Source organism: Trichechus manatus, unplaced genomic scaffold (assembly GCF_000243295.1).
Source record: "Trichechus manatus latirostris isolate Lorelei unplaced genomic scaffold, TriManLat1.0 scaffold00003, whole genome shotgun sequence".
NCBI lineage: Eukaryota > Metazoa > Chordata > Mammalia > Sirenia > Trichechidae > Trichechus > Trichechus manatus.
The window spans coordinates 36,066,583-36,085,512 of record NW_004443939.1 but is presented as its reverse complement, the minus strand read 5'-3'; the positions used below and the strand labels follow the sequence as shown (position 1 = coordinate 36,085,512).

At 40.4% G+C, this 18,930-nt stretch overlaps 1 protein-coding gene across 1 annotated transcript in view; it reads left to right on the top strand.

The window, feature by feature from the left end:
* DDAH1 (dimethylarginine dimethylaminohydrolase 1) overlaps positions 1–18,718 on the top strand; it is a 170,457-nt gene extending 151,739 nt beyond the window's left edge. Inside the window, exons 5-6 of the mRNA XM_004369117.2 lie at positions 14,142–14,285; positions 17,157–18,718. Of these exons, the coding sequence (XP_004369174.1) occupies positions 14,142–14,285; positions 17,157–17,273 (261 nt within the window). The 3' untranslated portion in view covers positions 17,274–18,718. The remainder of the gene's footprint in view (positions 1–14,141; positions 14,286–17,156) is intronic.
* Positions 18,719–18,930: the final 212 nt, after the last annotated feature.

Sequence of the window (18,930 nt, the reverse complement as noted above, 5' to 3'; positions counted from 1 at the left end):
GTAGTAAGTATTTAAAATTCATCACTTCCTAATTATTTTACTATATTTTACCCTTAGCTGTGTTCCCAAGGTCATTTATATCTATTGTATCTATATGGTGGAAATACCTTATAGTGGGTGCCACTGTACATCTCTTCCCAACTCCGCATTCAGTGAGGTCACATTGCTAGATTGAAACTGATCATAGTAGAAGTATTTATACCACAGAAATCAGCAAATGCTACAAATCATCTCTTGGTTTATCGTTTTGTTGATTGTCTAGACATAAAAAAAAGTTATGAAGAAAATTTAATAATGCAGATTAAACTTAAAAGTGTGCCATGCATGTAGCTGCTATATTGAGGAAATATCCTTCCAGTATTCAAAAACTGTTATATGATTCAGCGAAGAAGTCCCTCATGCCATTGATGAACAAACCAAGTTCCAATCCATGTCTTCATTGCTTCACTTGTCTTACTCATCAATGTAAACAAAACATCAGCCAACATTCATGCTAGAACCATGCTGATTTGTCAGTTGCAACCATAGGTTGACCTCAGCTACACAGACTCTACAAAAATAAACAAAAGCATTCTGTGAAAACCAACTGGCAATATGGAATTTACAGTGAAGAGTATTGAACATTTTATTATTATTTGTAAATTGAGTGACACCCATCCTTTATCAGTAAAACTTAAAATAAACTTATTTAGGTATGTTATACACATCTTTTTCCCCTAGATTGCTGGTTGTTAAACATTTACCAGCACACTACTACCTGAAGCTGAAGATCTCAGGGCATGAACAAGTGCTAAAGACTTGTTTTCACATCCACCTAGACTAAGAGTAGAGTTAGGTAAAGTGGATAATTGAAGTTCCCAATGATTTTCTTCATCCTGTTCCAGGGAAAATGCGTTTACATGGCCACAAACTCTTCCCTAGACCCTAGACAACCATTCTAAAAATGACTAAGCTGACTGGGCAGAGTATTTTGAGTGAGTCAGAACAAAGCAATCACAATTATTGCAAAAAACAAAAACAAAACAAAACATTTTTAAATGCATTCCCTGCTGATGAGAGAACTAAAGAATCATTTGCTCAAAGAATAGTCATCTATCGGCCAGTGGTGTGATCAGGGTGAACAGGGGTGGGCCTGGGCATTATTGCAAAGTGTATATGTTTGACAATTTCTCATCTCACACCTTAGAGCCTGCCCCTTTACTTGACTGATAATGCCTTTTTGCCTACTGTCTTTTTTCTGTTCCTAAAGGCTTTGCTCTTCTTTCATCTACTTAAAGAACAGAATAGCTAGCTCAAAGGAAACCAAACCATATAGTCCGGTAGCAAACTCAAATAGCTTCAGGAGCCAGACATTCTCTGTCTAAAATACATTTAAATCAAGCTTTTAAAAAAATATGTGCATGTCAAACAAATTGTATCTATAGGAAAAAATAGCCCAGAGGCTGCCAGTAAGTGAGCCCTATGTCTAGTCTTTGAAGAGATATTGGCCAGGTGGTAGTTTGCTGTGATAGGGAAAATGTGGGTGTTTGCGGGCTAATATACCTGAATTTGGATCCTGGATTTACTGTCTTAATGTGTGACCTTAGACAAATTACCAAATTTCTCTGAACATTGGTTTTCTCATCTGTAAAAGTGGAGATTATACCACCTAATACACATGGTTGTAGTGAGAAATGAATGGAGATATATAGATGAAAGCATCAATAACTATAAGATGGCTCAATAAATGCTCCATTTGTTTCATACTATCAAATGGCCCAAAGGAACCTTAAAGATGAGTTAGCCCACAGAAGCTAAGGGAATTCATCTTTGATGGTGGGATTTGGGGTGCTAAGGAGTGTGGTGGTGCAGGCATCTGGAGATGCACAGCCACAGCATGGCCCTAATAGCCAAGTAAACACTGTCTACTGGACTTACATATAAGACATGAGAATAAGACTATGAGAGATTTTCTTCTGCAGCAGAACTAGTCTTAGAGAATGCATGGGCAAGGGTAAGGAAGGAGGGTAGGGTCACAAATTTTGCATTTTGGAAGGGGTTCTATGGTCTGAATTTCTCTCATCTCCACCCCTAAAATCAAAACTAGTCAAAGTTAAACACTGTCCTTGTTCCCCCTGCCTATCCCCTGCTCCCCATCCCTCCACAGAGCCCTAGCGGTGCTCTCGAGATAAGTGGTTTTCCCAGCCTTCCACACTAGGCCATTGTTTCTGAAGGTTCCACTCAGAAATGGTTCATGTGGTAGGCAGGGCTGAGATGGCGGAGTAGTCAGACACTTCCTGTGGTCCCTCTTACAACAAAGACCCAAAAAAACAAGTGAATTGATTATATATGACAGTCTAGGAGCCCTGAACATCAAAGACAAAGTTGAGGAATCAGACTGAGCGGCAGGGGGAGGGAGAGATGGTTCAGAAGCAACGAGGAGTTGCCAGACCTGACCCAGCAGGAACCAGCACCCTGCAGGCTGGATTGGCTGGCACACATGGTAAGGCAAGCAGTGGCACTCGGGACACATTTTCCACATCAGGAGAGAACAAGTGGCGGAGGGTCGACTCAAACCTCCAGAACTAGCGAGAAACAGCACTTGATCAGTGAAAGAAAAGTACAAGCATCTAACATACTGCATGGATCAAAAAAAAAAAAAAAAAAACCTCCTTTTGGGAAATACCTCTCTCCCAATGACCTGCTCCCTCCTGGCTCTGCTCCCAGTCCTGGTCTGGCTTCAGAAATTGCTGCAATCCCTGGGTTGGAAGTAGGACCCATAGTGCACCCTAAGCCATTCTCCCAGCTTTAGAGAGGGAACAAATTAACAAACAGGAAAAAATAATCTGCCAGCTACGGTAAGCTGGGAACTCAGGGCAGCCACAGTCCCTTTGCCTAGGCACAGGCATGAGGGGTCCATGGATTTTGAATGCCTTTTACCCCTGTGTAGATATTTGTGGCCCCATTTCAACACCATAGGCCCTCATTAGCACAGTATACCAAAGTATATACCTGAAGCCTATTTTCATCTGTATCTGCTATAAGGGGGAGTGGCAGATTTATGACATTTGACACCACCATGCCCATTAAGCAAGGTGCTCACCACTCACATCAGGGGCCTGAGGACTGGTGGCTCCACCCACTCCGCTGAGCTACCTGCAACAGGGGTCCAAGAACAGGTTGTGACTCCTCGTCCTTATAGCCAACAGCACTGGGTGCCCATAGTCCAGCTGTAAAACCCACCTACTTATGCACACTAGGGTACAGGGACATGCCTTCCACCCAGACACTCAGGGGGAGCCATCAGCCCCCTGCCTTGATCAGTGCATGAAACCCTACTGCAGCCAGATACCTGTGCCTACTGCAGTCACCCTTGCCCATCTAGGACTGTAGGTGAGAGCCTGCACCATACACTCGGTGACCAACAACCTGAATGCGCACAAGAAAAGTAAATGGACTCTTGGGCTCACATACCTAGTAACAGCTCTAGCCACCTAGAGACAGGACATGAAAGTTTCAAAGATGCCAATAATCAAAGTAGCTCACATGACCAGCCTATTTGGGCATATCAAAACAAGAAGCTAGGACAGAGTGAGCAGACATAAAATAAATAAATATAATAATTTATTGCTGGCTCAGAGACAACAGTCAATATTAAATCACATAAAAAGGCAGACCATGATGGTTTCAGCAAGCCAGCAAAACAAAGAATCAAAAAACCTTCCAGAGGAAGAGAACTTCTTGAAATTACTGGAGGTAGAATTCAAAAGACTAATATACAGAACTCTTCAAGAAATCAGGAAAGAGATCACGCAAAACGTAGAACAAGCCAAGGAACACACAGACAAAGCAATAGAGGAACTTAAGAAGGTTATTCCAAAGCATGACAAATTTAACAGGCTGTAAGAATCCATAGAAGAGACAGCAAACAGAAATCCAAAAGATTAACAATAACATTTCAGAAACAGACAACAGAAAGTTATAGGAGCAGAATTGAGGCAATGGAAGTCAGAATTAGTGAGATTGACGATAAAGCACTTGACACCAACTTATTTGAGGAAAAATTAGATAAAAAAATTTAAAAAAATGAAGAAACCCTAAGAGTTATTTGGGACTCTATCAAGAGAATTAACCTACGAGTGATTGGAGTACCAGAACAGGGGGGATAACAGAAAATACAGAGAGAATTGTTGAAGATTTGTTGGCAGAAAACTTCCATGATATCCTGAAAGATGAGAAGATATCTCTATCCAATAAGCTCATCGAACCCCAAACAAGGTAGATCCCAAAAGAAAGTCACCAAGACGTGTTATAATCAAACTTGCCGGAACCAAAGATAAAGAGAGAATTTTAAGAGTGGCTAGGGATAAACAAAAAGTCACCTACAAAGGAGAGTAAATAAGACTAAGCTCTGACTATGCAGCAGAAACCATGCAGGCAAGAAGACAATGAAATGACATAAATAAAGCCTTGAAGGAAAAAAATTGCCAGCCAAGAATTATACATCCAGCAAAACTGTCTCTCAAATATGATGGTGAAATTAGGGCATTTCCAGATAAACAGAAGTTTATGGAATTTGCAAAAACCAAACCAAAATTACAAGAAATACTAAAGGGAGTCCTCTGGTTAGAAAATCAATAACATCAGATAATAACCCAAGACTAGAACATAGGACAGAGCAACCAGATATCAACCCAGATAGGGAAGTCACAAAAATAAATCAAAGCTAAAACACTGAAAATAGGGAAACAAAGATGTCACTATGTAAAAGATGACAATATTAAAACAAAAAAGAGGGACTAAAAAATGTAGTCATAGATCTTTCGTATCGAGAGGAAGTCAAGGTAATATAAAGAAATAAAAGACTGGTTTAAACTTAGAAAAATAGGGGTGGAGATGAGAGAAATTCAGACCATTGAACCCCTTCCAAAATACAAAATTTATGATCCTACCCTCCTTCCTTACCCTTGCCCATGCATTCTCTAAGACTAGTTCTGCTGCAGAAGAAAATCTCTCATAGTCTTATTCTCATGTCTTATATGTAAGTCCAGTAGACAGTGTTTACTTGGCTATTAAGGCCATGCTGTAGCTGTGCGTCTCCAGATGCCTGCACCACCACGCTCCTTAGCACCCCAAATCCCACCATCAAAGATGAATTCCCTTAGTTTCTGTGGGATAACTTATCTTTCAGTTTCCTTTGGGCCATTTGATAGCAATGATAAAGAACAATGATGAATCCACGAAACATCTCATAACATGGATGAATCTGGAAGGCATTATGCTGAGTGAAATTAGTCAATCACAAAAGGACAAGTATTGTATGAGACCGCTATTATAAGAACACAAGAGAAGGTTTAAACACAGAAGAAAACATTCTTTGATGGTTACGAGGGTGGGGAATGAGGGAGAAGGGAATTCACTAACTAGATAGTAGACAAGAATTGTCTTAGGTGAAGGGGAGGACAACACACAATACAGGGAAGTCAGCCCAACTGAACTAAACCAAAAGCTAAGAAGTTTCCTAAACACAGCCAAAGACTTTGAGGAACAGTCTAGCAGGTGCAGGGGTCAGGGGACCATGGTTTCAGGAGACATCTAGGTCAATTGGCATAACAAAGTTTATTAAGAAAATGTTCTGCATCCCACTTTGATGAGTGGCATCTGAAGTCTTAAAAGCTAGTGAGTGGCTGTCTAAGATGCATCAGTTGGTCCCAACCCACCTGGAGCAAAGAAGAATGAAAAACACGAAAGACACAAGGAAAATATTAGCCCAAGAGACAAAAGGGCCCACATAAACCAGAGACTTCATCAGCCTGAGACCAGAAGAACTAGATGGTGCGTGGCTACCACCAATGACTGCCCTCACAGGAACACAACAGAGAGTCCCCGATGGAGCAGGAAAAAAGTGGGGTGCAGAACTCAAATTCTAATAAAAAGACCAGCGTTACTGGTCTGACTCAGACTGGAGAACCCCAGAATACACAGCCCCCGGACTCTCTGTTAACCCAGAACTAAAACTATTCCCGAAGCCAACTCTTCAGACAAAGAATAGACTGGACTATAAGACATAAAATGATACTCGTGAAGAGTATGCTTTTTATTTCAAGCAGATACACAAGACTAAATGGGCAACTCCTGTCCAGAGGTGAGATGAGAAGGCAGGAAGGGATAGGAACTGTTGAATGGACACGGGAAATCTGGGATGGAAAGGAGGAATGTGCGGTCACATTATAGGGATAGCAACTAGGATCACATAACAATGCATGTATAAATTTTTGTATGAGAAACTAACTTGAGCTATAAACTTTCACCTAAAGCACAATGAAAAAAAAAAAAAGTTCACGTGATTGGTGATTGAGGACCAAGAAATCTTTCCTCTACATGCTCCTGTGGATGATATGATTAAGGCAGCATCTCCTGATATGAGAGACAACTTACAGAGAAAATGGTAAATAGCTCTTTGTGGGAATATTTGGCACTGAAAATTTGTCCAGACTTAACTAAAAAGAGCCATGTAACCTCATTCTTAGGCTCTGTATAGCCTGTTAATTCAGAGAGGTTGTTAAAAAGACAGCCTCTCTCAGTATCTGTTTATTTTGAGCTCATCTGTGGTAAGACTACAAAAAATAAAAATATATCAATTCTAGAATGTTATTCATAGATACATTGGCTCAGTCTTAAAAGGATTGTCAAGGCTTGATGCCTGGTATATTATCAGGCACTCAAAAACCCTTGATGGATGGATAAATAAATGAATGAATGATTTTACATTTCCAGTAGCAATGAAAGTATGCTTGAGCATCGTATATTGTATATCTGAAAAGAATCTATCTTTTAATACTGGTTTAATTTTGATAAGTTTTGATGGGTGCATATGTATATTTCATAGGAAGATCAGTGTGAGTGAGCCAAAAATGTGCTTTGAATATTTCCTAAATCTTTATGAATGCTTTATACACAGCTTTCCTTCAGTACTTGACAATGAGTCCTAAATTGTTCTGTGAAACGACATAGCCCAGGAATTTTTGTTTTTTAAATAATTGTCATGATGCAAAGAAAGCATGAGTGAGAAGCAGGACAATGGAGCTGCCTTCCGGTCCTAGGGATGAGAGAATTCCCAGAAATGTTAGGAACTGCAGGAAATGCGTGGTTGTTAATGCAACTAGCCATGTAGATTCTCTTGGGCTGAAAGCCAGACAGTTCCCACTCTGTTTTGTGACAGCTACACTCTGGGAAACAAGACCAGTTCCTTCAAACCAGCAGCTGTGTAACAGACCAACGTGGCCAAGATGACTCTCAAAGCTATTTCCTCTCTACAGCTGCATGCCTTCTTTGTTCAGGAGGTGCCTATGATAGAATGAGGTTGGCTTTCTTGCTGCTAGCATATGCTTCACTTGTTGTCCTGCCTTATATTATAAATAATTATTTTATGAAGGCAGGGCCTGTGGCTAAGTTGCACTTGTACCTCTTTACTTTTACCACCTCACACCACCACTGTGCCTGGCCCAAAGAGGGTACTCCATAAAAGATTTTTGAATTGAACCCAACACCAATTATATCCAATGCCAGTAATAATTACTCTATTTCACACTAAGTGGAATAATTCCTTTGGGAAATGGCAAAAGTCAGAAAAGGCATCTGGGGCAGCAACTTGACTCCTCAGATCTTCCCCCAAAGCCCTGTAGAACTCATGTGTTTTGTTCCGAGTTCAGGCTGGGGCCTCTCAGGATGTAGTGATCTGCTCCCAGGGAGAGGAATTTGTGGTGACACATAGGTGATTTCTCCTTTCCGCTCTGGCTTGGGACGCAGTGAGAAGCAGGAAATACAGTCCCTGAAGTTAAAAGAACACTTTACATAGAGCTCTGCAGCAATATTACCCCCTCCATCCTTTTTTAGGAAAAAATGTTGGAACATGGAAGTAAGCAGCTCAACAGCCGCATTCTCGGGATATTTGAAATGATGCTCATCTTTCAACAAAGGCTCTGTGCATCCACAAAGTGGAAACAAAGCCTGTTCCTCAGCCTCATCATTGCTTAGTCCTCAAAGCCTGAGCTCTTTGAAGTGATGTCCTGCCAGGTGGGCTGTGTGAGCGAGTCCCCACGGTGCGCATTTGGGCACAACAGGGGAAACATGTTAGAGAGACAGACAGTCTCCCTGAGCCTTTCTCTGTGTTTTTCTCTCAGAATGGTGAGTGCCCTGCGTTGTGTATATACAGCCGTCTCCTGAACCCAGCCATAAATAAATGGCAAGCTGTCTTATTCAGACAATAACAACATATAAGAGAAAGGAAACGAGTACTCTGACAGGAAAAGAGAAACTGGTTCTTCTTCCCAGAAGACAGAAATTCTTTGTGCTTAGAATAAGTGAACCAGTGATCACCTTTAGCTTTTTCACGAAAAAAATTATATATATGCGCATATATATGTATATATATGTATATTTCTTGCTTATTATCTACAGTTACCACTGCCTAAATCCTTTTTATTTAGAAAAACTATGGCTGACACAGAGTCCTTGTGGTGCAGCGCTTAAGAGCTTGGCTGCTAACCAAAAGGTTGGCAGTTCGAATCCACCAGCTGCTCCTTGGGAACCCTGTGGGGCAGTTCTACTCTGTCCTATAGGGTTGCTATGCCTGACAGAGCCTTTGGTTTTTTTGGGGGGGTTGGGGTTTTTTCTTTCCACAGTTAAGCAGAACCACTCACTGCTCCAAATGGGGCCTGTTCTATTATTAAAAGTCATTTCTTTTGGCACATTTTTTAATCTGTCTTAAAATGATAACCATGGGGCCTTGATAAATTAATTGGAAAAACTTCTCTAAAGTGGCGTTTGTTGGCTTTGTTAATCCATTTATTTTAAGAGTAACTCTCAGTAGAATTATTAGTGAATTACTTGATATATTCCTAGTGTTAAATTATTTCCCCACTAAGGATATTCTAATTATTTTCCTCCCAGTAATGAAAAGAATGAAACTATCCGCAAACAATTCTAGGTTGTGTACTGGCCCTTATATCAGTAGTTTTAAAAATGCCCCCACCAGAAGCTATAAATTAAAAATATAAGGCTGAAAAAAGGGCAAAACATTGAAGTACAGGAAAAACAGAAATTAGAATTTTTTTTTAAAATGCCATTAACTGAAGAATGACAAATAAAACAAATAGGAACTGAGGGGGATGAGGATTGTTCCTTCAAGGAGGTGAGGGCCAGGGGGTGGGTGGGATTGGGCCGAGGAATGGAAAGAGCTGGAGCCAAAGTAAAGCACAAACAGAAAGGAAGTAACAGTATCCGTTATTCCAAAGAAACCTTGCACTTTCTAAGGTAGGCACAACCTTGGAGATTTTAGTTTGTTCCCTCACTGATAAACAAGAAGTCAGCAATGATAACGATCCTTAATAACACTTCCTCTGGAATGTACAACATTCCATGTTTCTGCTTCACAGTCTCCACCGGACATGCATGAGTCAGGCTGAGAGGTGGGAATTTGCCCACGCTACTTATGAAGCTGCTGAAGGTATGGTCAGGCCTAAGAGGTGTGATCTTTCCGTACTCTTTTCTGCTTCAACTCTTCTCATACTAAGAGACAAGGGTGATTGCTTTAACTATTGATAGAGGACAATGAATCATCTATAGGCCATGAGTTGAACTGGAAAACCAACTGGCAATTGTCCGTGCTTATGAATGGTAGCCTGAGCAGCTAGTCTGAGTACATTGGCCTAGAAAATGCTTCCCACATTTCTCCCAATTGCTTAGAAATTAAGTCAATGGGCAATTTGATTTTCTGGATTTTGTTCTGTTTGTGTCTAGGCTTGATCAGGTAACAGTAGTTGCACATACCATGTTTTAAGAACTTTTGTGTGAGAGAAAGTCAAGATTTCCGTATGAAGGATGGAGGTCCTCCTTAGTAAACCACTGGCCCAGGGAAGTAAGTGTCTCCCAAGTGCTCTGCAAGAAATCCTACTTTCTCCTGGTAACTTAAAAAAAAAAACCAAACCCGTTGCTGTCGAGTCAATTCCCACTCAAAGCAACCCTATAGGACAGAGTAGAACTGCTGTATAGGGTTTCCAAAGAGCAGCTGGTGGATTTGAACTGCCAACCTTTTGGTTAGCAGCCAAGCTCTTAACCACTGCACCACCAGGGCTCTTTAGGTCCTATCTGTGTGCCTGATGGAGCCCTGTTATGTGCTGTTGAAGACAGACCATGATGGTTAATCTGCTCATGTTTGCAAGCAGAACTAGACTGCCATCAGGCGCGTGGATGCCTTTAGGTGTTATACAGTCTCCAGTTCACTCCCAAGCTTCACTATTCCCTGTTGCCTTACATCCAAAATCAGTTGGGTTAGGATGGCAGAGTACAGTGCACTTCTATGAAGTATTTAAAAAAACAAAACAAAAGACAAACCTTGGGCTCATTAATTTTAGCCAGGTTTCGCATTAAGTAATGAATTATACTCCTATTTCTGGACATAGACAATACCTTGTTTTTCTGAGGAAATGCAGTTGTTCACGTATGTGGCTTATCACCATGTCCTCCCGTGGTTCTCTATATCCTTCTGAAGAGGTGAAAGGAATGAAGGAATAAATCAATTAGTTACAAACACAGTTTGATCATCTGGTATATGCCAACTTGCAAGAAACAAAGAGGGAAGGGAACTCACATGTATTACACATTGAATATTTGCCAGGAACTTGTGCTAAGAATTTTACATACATTACCTAGTTTGTTTTTAAAATAATCTTCAGATATTACATTGTCATACCATTTTATAGCTGAGGAAATTGAAGCTTGGAGAGTTTAGATGACTTGCCCAAGGTCACACAGTTAGTGTGTGACAGAGAAAGAATTCAGACTCGGATCTGTCTGACTCCAAAGCCCATGCTCTGTCCACTCTGCCATGCCCGGCCTTGCATTCAAGGAGCTAGCACTCTGAAAAGTAAAAGAGACATCTCAAAAATTCACATATAAAAATTTGTCCTAATTTTAGAAGTTCGAGAACTTTATAGTACTTTTCAATAGGAATCTAGGGGGAAAGGATGCTAAACCTACAGACTATTGGATTATGTGTTAATCTAAGAACCATGATGAAGAAACCACCATATGATAGTGGTATATGATGGATATATTCTCATGTGATCTCAAGAATAAGATTGACCTTCAAAACAAGCTGTTTTAAGAGTGAGGTTAAAGGTCAAATCTTGCCAGAATCGTAGACGGGGTTGCAGACTGGAGACTTGAACCTTGCCTGTCCAGTCATACCTGTGAGAAAATACTAGTAGCCTATGAAGGGCTTACATAATAGCCACAACTATGGACTCAAATATATAAAAAATCATAAAGATGGTGTAGGACAAGGCATTGTTTCATTCTGTTGTACCTGGGGTCGCCATGAGTCGGAGCTGACTTGAAGGCAACTAACAATAACATTAAGGGCTTATCATGTGGCAGTCACTGTAGCTTATATACATTATTTCACTTAATTTTCACAGTAACTATATACCCAAAAAACCCATTGCCATCGAGTCGATTCCAACTCATAGCGACCCTATAGGACAGAGTAGATCTGCCCCAGAGGGTTTCCAAGGCTGTAAATCTTTACAGAATCAGACTGTCACATCTTTCTCCCTTGGAGCGGCTGACAGGTTCAAACTGCCAACCTTCCAGTTAGTAACTGAGTGCTTTAACCCCTGGGCCACCAGGGCTCCTTAACAACTGTATAAGAGAGTATTATTATCCCCATTTTACAGGTGAGGAAACCAAGATGTCAAAAAATGCTTAAATTTACACAGCTAATAAATATTAGGGCTCAGATTCAAACCCCAGTCTGATTCCAGAGCTCACAATCATAATGTGATCCCTCCCAAACAATAAATGAAAGCAACTATTACGTTGTGGGTTTTTTTTTTTTTTTGGAAGCAGCCAAAAAGAAAGTCTGTATATGAAGTAATTAAATATCAGTTCATAATAAAAGAGAGCTGCTTGGGCCTAGATTTTTTTCTCTTAAACATGCGTCTTCATATTATGGGCATACCCATATTTTAGAGACCTAAACTGAATATGTCATTAATTTGCTTAGAAAAGTTAATCTTTAGGAGTAAGTGTCTTTAACTTTTTAATTGTCCACATGTCCAAATAGATCTAAGGTTTCTCAATCAGAGCTTTTTAGAAGGACTCGCCCTACAGATGATTCGCTCTATGGATCTAACCCTTCAGGAAAAATTTGAATTAAAAAATGCAAGAGAGATGGCCAGTCAAGTCCTTTAGCTACACGAGGCTGTACCATGTCATGATAGGATTACATATGAAAAAAGAAGTAATAGTACTACAAGAGAATGAATAATAAGTACGAAATGAGTGCCAAAAAATAGTTACGGTAGTTTGAGGGAAAAAGAGCAGCTATGGAGGTCAAGACAGAAAGAAAAGCAAGACAATTAATAAGGAAAGTTTTAAGTTGCACAGATCTGGGATTGAGTATGTATCTATGCATGAGTGTGTGTGTCAGTTTCTTCTTCATGTATAAAATGTTCAGCATAGTGCTGTTCTTATTACCCTGATTCTGAATCATAGCCACCATATAGGACAGAGTAGAACTGCCCAGTAGGGTTTCTAAGGCTGTAATTTTTACGGAAACAGACCACTACATCTTTTTACCCCAGAACGGCTATTGGGTTTGAACCTCCGAACTTTCGGTTAGCAGCCAAGTGTTTTAACCGCTGCATCATCTATTATTGTAATATAATTGTCTGTCGGTCTCCTCCATTAGACCACGAGCTCTTTGAAAGCTGGGTATATGTCTTAGACATCTTTGTGTCTCTCAGCCTTTCATTCAGTGCTCAGGCTCATCCCCATTCCTGATGTTTACTTCTATGTGAAGTACTCCATCATGTTACTCCTGGCCTCTCTCCACTCTTGACATATTCCATAATAGGAAAAATAAGTGACTTACCTGATTGGTGAGTTAGGAAGGGCTTACTATGTGCCACTCTTCACTTGAGAATGAGTTTTCTACAGGGAGAATGCAGTCTCTTCTGCTCTTCCATACCAATGCTGTCTAATGCCACCATGACTGAGTGGGCAAGTCTACCTCTTTCTGGGGTCTAGTTATATGACACACAAATACTGAAGAGGAGACGGAGACCTGGCTGGAAACGTAGATTAGAACCAGACCGTGGAAAAGATCTTGCTATATCTTCATGACATGACATTCCAGCAGATTCTTTGGAAACTTATGAGTATTGATCAAGAGTGGAAAGAGTCCATGCAACTAAGCCCAAAATAATATTTGTTTTTGTTTTTGGTGTTTAGGTATTTTGGTAGAAGGAGGGTGTTTTTTGGAGGAGGGGTTGTTTTGATTGTGTTGTCGAGGTAAAAATGAGGTGTCAATATTTTAGATTTTGTGTAGAGTTCAGTTTTGTGGTTTTTTTTTAAGTTACTTTATGCTAAGGTACTAATAAACCCATTATTTGAAGAATAGTCCTGGTAAGTCTATGTTTCTCCAGTGTGGTCCGTGGACCATCTGCCTCAGAATTACCTCGAGGGCTTTCAAAATGCAGATTCCTACGGCCCGTCCCAGATCTGCCAGACCAAAATCCATGGGACTGAGGCCTAGGAACATGATTTTAACCTTTTCCCCATGTGATTTTTACACTCAGTGTATTAAGGGCATCCTAGTCCTGGCAACAGGTAAATTCAATTTAAGTGTACACTGAAGAGGCTTGTGTGTGTGTGTGTGTGTGTGTGTGTGTATAGTTATTGCTAAATCAGATTATTGACCATCCTGATTACTAGCATGGCCCCTCTTTAATACAGACCAGAGCAGCCCTGCTTACTCAGCCAAGGGCGTCATCAAAACCCGATTTGGCCATTTTGTCTTATTGATGTGTCTTACAAACAAACTCTAGAAAAATAATGGAAAGTTTAAAATCTGGAAAAAAGAAACAAACATGACTTTAAAAGGACCGGGTGGAAAATTGCAGTTCTTCCAAAGAATCACAATTTAATCAGGTTTTCATCTTCTGGTTTTAAGTTACTAAGAGTAATAGATGGGAACTGGAACACAGAGGAACATTCTTAGGCATCAGTTGGAAAGCTGTATTTCAGCACACTGCCTTCCGTCTCTTTGGGAAGTGTGGGGAGAAACTGTGCTTAGGCTTTCTTTGTTTCTCTTGTAGATCATGCAGCAGATGAGTGACCACCGCTACGACAAACTCACTGTGCCTGATGACGTGGCTGCAAACTGTATATATCTAAATATCCCGAGCAAAGGGCACGTCTTGCTGCACCAAACCCCAGAAGAGTATCCAGAGAGTGCAAAGGTAAAACCTGTCCTTTCTGGTCACTGCAGCTGGGTAGGCCTCCCTGACAGTCTTCCTGCTTGGGGATTTGTCATGATGGAGTGACAAATAGCAGGGGCTTCCTTTTTCTCTATACATATCAAATTGTTAAGAAAGCAGAACGGATCATTATAATTTAGGCCACAAGGAAATTTTATTTAACTCACTTTTCTCATTCATGTCATTGGTCACTAATGCTTGCACAGTAATTGAGATGATATGCCTGGCATGGAAAGCTTTTCAAATAAGTACTCCGATCTTCCAAGTCTGTGCCCTAGCTCTGATTAAATGCACCACACTCAGATACTCATTAAGCACAGAGACCTACAATTAGATGGTCAGCGTGTCATTGTTTTCTGACAATTCTGAGCTGCCCCTCATCAGAAGGTCACTTATTTCTTAAGGCAGAGGTGTACAAATGGCCCAAAGAGGTGGATGCTTCCTGTCAGAGCTGAGAAAACAGGGTCTGCACTTCCTAGGTAGCAATAAGCTCTTTTTGTCAAAAGACTAGATCAGAAAGAAATGTAGTATATTCGTTTGGAATCAGCCAAGGGTCGCTGTAAGAGTCCCTGCATTTGTGTTCCAGCAGAGAAATTGTCCGTACACCTGGGATCCTTTCCTAGTCTAAGAAAATTTTCCTTGTCTTTGAGGGCACTCTGCTGAGCTCATCTGTAGAGGGTAGTAATTTCAGTTTAATCTTGCCAGGCAGATATAACAGCCCGTATCCATAGCTTCTTCAAGTGTCCAAATCGTCTATTCATTTCAACATCTTCATTTCTGCCCAGAGGAATAAGATATTTATACTAAGTACTACAGACAAGAAGAGCCTTTAGTAACCACTGATTTTATTTATTTACATCTTAAGCTTGAGGATTATTAGAAAATATTTAATACTACTTTTAAAATGTGTAATACTATATAATTACTAGGCTCACCCCTCATAGTCACAAATAAAAAGAGAAGGGTGGGGGAATACGTAGGTGATTTTTCTCCATTTCCATGGCTGTAAGTGTGAACCTGAGGAAAATATGAGACTCCTGACCCCAGACGGGAGCTCACCCCTTTCTCAGATGAATAGTGGGTCTCATACTTTAATGTGCATCAGTATTTTTAAAATGCAGGTCCCTGGACCCTCCCCACACCCCACACACAGACACTCTGGAATCTGCAATATCAACAACACTCGGGTCACAGAACTCAAACTTTGAAAAACATAGCTCAGGATCATTCATGCCTCTTCAGCCACATTGATCACCTTACAATCAGATGATCATGGTCTCATCCTGAATTCAGCCCTGTGTCTATCAATGATAACAATATCAATAACAGCCACATTTACCTAGTGCTTCTCCCATGCCAGACACCGTGCCAAGCATGCTACCTGCATTATCTTATTTAATCCTTGCAACAGACCTGTAAGAACAGTATTATTACTCCAGTCTTACAGAGAAGTAAACTGAGGCTCAGTGGGAATGTCACTTGACTGAAATCACCTTCGAGTAGCAAGTTGACAGAAGTGGTTTAGAACCCAACTCTGCCCAGCTCCAGAACTCTTGGTTAACCACTGTACTGAATTTTAAAGAGCACAGTGCTTCCTAAAGAAGTATGATAGATGGTTTTTTAGTCAGTGTATTTTCAAGTGATTTTGTTTAAAAACTCTGCTTTGATTGTCAAAGAAAATCTGGGGACTGTTAATTTGAAGTCTTGACATATACTTTCAACTAGTGTCAAAAGATGCTGTAAAATTTACACCTGTAATTTAAAAGCAGTTTGACCTGAAATACTCCACTTAAATTATATTTTGTCAAAATTTTCCAGTGATTTTGGTAAGGAAAGAAACATTAAAGTGCCATTTAGAGAGTTTTAAAGTGTAGAGATAGAAAATAATATTCAGACTGAGGACATGGCCACCTACTTTCATGTGTCATTTAATCTACCGGTGACAACAGCTAAGTAAAAGCATCTGTAGTAACAACCACATTTCTGACACATCTTTGGTTTTGAGGTTAAAGCATAAAGCTGGTGGTTAACCAATTGCTACTAGCTCTATGGGCATAGTTGTGGGTGTGTGTATGGTCTATATTACATGAGTATCTTGTGGTTAAATGAGTGAAAAGCCTGGTTATGGATTGAATTGTGCTCCCCACCCAAAAAATATGTGTTAAAATCCTAACCCCTGTACCTGTAGATATGACCAGGTTTGAAAATAGGTGGGTTTCTTTTGTTATGTTAATGAGGCCATGCCAGAGCAGGGTGGGTCCTAAACCTTATCGTTTCTGAGTTATAAAAAAAACAGAATAGACACTGAGACACGAACAGGGAAAAGACACCATATGAAGACAGACACACAGGGCAGGTGCACCTACAAGCCCAGGAACTCCAAGGATTGCCTGATACTAGAAGCTGAAATGTGTCCCTGGGTGGTGCAAACAGTTATGCATTTGGTTACTAACCAAAAGTTTGGCAGTTCGAGTCCATCCATAGGCACTTTGAAAGAAAGCCTTGGCAGTCTACTTCCAAAAGATCATCCACTGAAAACCTTATGGAGCACAGTTCTATTCTGACACACGTGGGGTCACCATGAGTCGGAATCAACTCAAAGGCAACTGGTTAGAGACTGAAATAGACAAAGAAGTACCTCCCCACACCCTAAGTTCAGACCTTTAGCCTTCTGAACTGTGAGAAAATAAATGTCTGCTCTTTAAGGCCACTGACTTCGGTATGGCTGTTTCTGCAGCACTAGCAAACCAAGACAAGCCTAAACTCACAAAGCTTGTCTTTACAACAGAGGGGGGACGACAGATGCAGAAACATAACCCTTCTTCTCTACCTTTCCCTTTGTTCCTACTGTAGATTTATGAAAAACTGAAGGACCATATGCTGATCCCTGTGAGCAATTCTGAACTGGAAAAGGTGGATGGGCTGCTCACTTGCTGCTCAATTTTAATTAACAAAAAGGTAGACTCCTGAGTCACAGAGTCTCTCCTTGTAGCTGGCAATACCGCACACACAAGGCCAATGATTCTGTACCCACTTCTGTTGTTTTCATTGACAATCTACTGTGCCACTGTGCTACTAACTCTTGTTTACAAAGATTTAATTTTAATTTTAATTGCTTCATTTTTGTGCCCTACCCTGTCTTCCTTCATGGTGGTACCTAAGCTGTGGATTTGCTAAATGAATTAAGCAATTTAGAAACTATAGAGCTAATGAACTATTGAAATGTGAATAATAATAGTAAGGAAACACTCATTTTAGTGTTGTATTCTCAGTGTGAAAATCATTTTTTGCCAATATATTGGGAAGAATATCTTCTTGATCAGTCAGATGAGTTGGGTTTTTTTTTCCTCGATATCATTAATCATCTTTGATTCCTGTGAAATTCCCTGGTCTATGTATCTTCCCCCTTTCCCTCTTATTTTATTCAGCAGTCAAAACTTTCTTTCCAGTTATTTTCTTTTGCCCTTCCCACTTCTATTGCCATCACCATGACCTTGGGTAAAGCCCGAGGTCTCCCCTTCTGGATACCTTCCTTCAAGTCCACTCTGTCTGCCATCGGTTTCCTCTACCGCTCAGCTACATCTACTGACCCCCCAGAAGGGCTTACAGGCTCCTTGGCAGAACCATGACCAGAACTGGAGCAGCTGTTTGGGGGAGCATTACCATACAGAGACACATCCTGATCATGTTTGCCCCAGAGATCTAAATTCCAGAAGAAGTAGGGCACCACACCTAGGAAGGTAAATTCAGCACGATATGGTTGCTAAGGGATTGTAGATCAGGAAACTTGCAATACATGAATACAACGTCTTAGAAAGTCTTTAAGGCATGTTCCATGAATTTTTGCTTCAGTATTAGACATATACAGACCTTGGAGAAAAGTCTTCCTTTTTCCTTATTCAGCCCATTTCTATTTCCCCCCCACCCTGACTCAATCTCTTTCCAGCCTTCTACCCTCTACAATTATCCTGTTCTAGCAAGGTTATTTCTTTCAAAAGAGATGTCCCGTCTAAAAATGGTTATTAATGGTATAGATTAATGGTAATCATAATTAATGGTATGGATTAGCCCAGATAGAATGGCGCCTCATAGTCATGGAGCATGTTTAGGAAGTGTTTGAAACCAACCTCAGACAATGGACAATTCTGCTTTGAAACGTCCATGAATATTTACTGTGGAATTCAAGTAAAACTTCTTTCTTTATATTACATAACTGTAAACTGACACGGTCTCTTACAAAGAACAATGCCACACTGGAGGAAGAGATCACTGTCTTTTACTTAAACCTGAAAGAATTGGCCTATTAGCAGGCCAGGGAAGTGGTACTTTCCCAGGGATGATGACTGACTCAGGCATGTTATCAAACTTCCCAGTCATCTCTACCTTTCCTGTATTGCCTGTGGCTTGTTGTTTAAGATTAAGAATCAGGAAGCTTAACAAATATTACTTCAAGTCTTGCTCTGCTCACCTGTATGTTTGTAATCAAAGACAGAAGAGAGAATTAGTATCATTCATTTCAACTCCCCCTTCACGGATGGAAGTGATAAGAAAGAAATCAAGACATCTTTAACCACTAACTGTCTTTTGCATTTATTTGATGACTTTATGCCAGAAATTTGAAGAAATT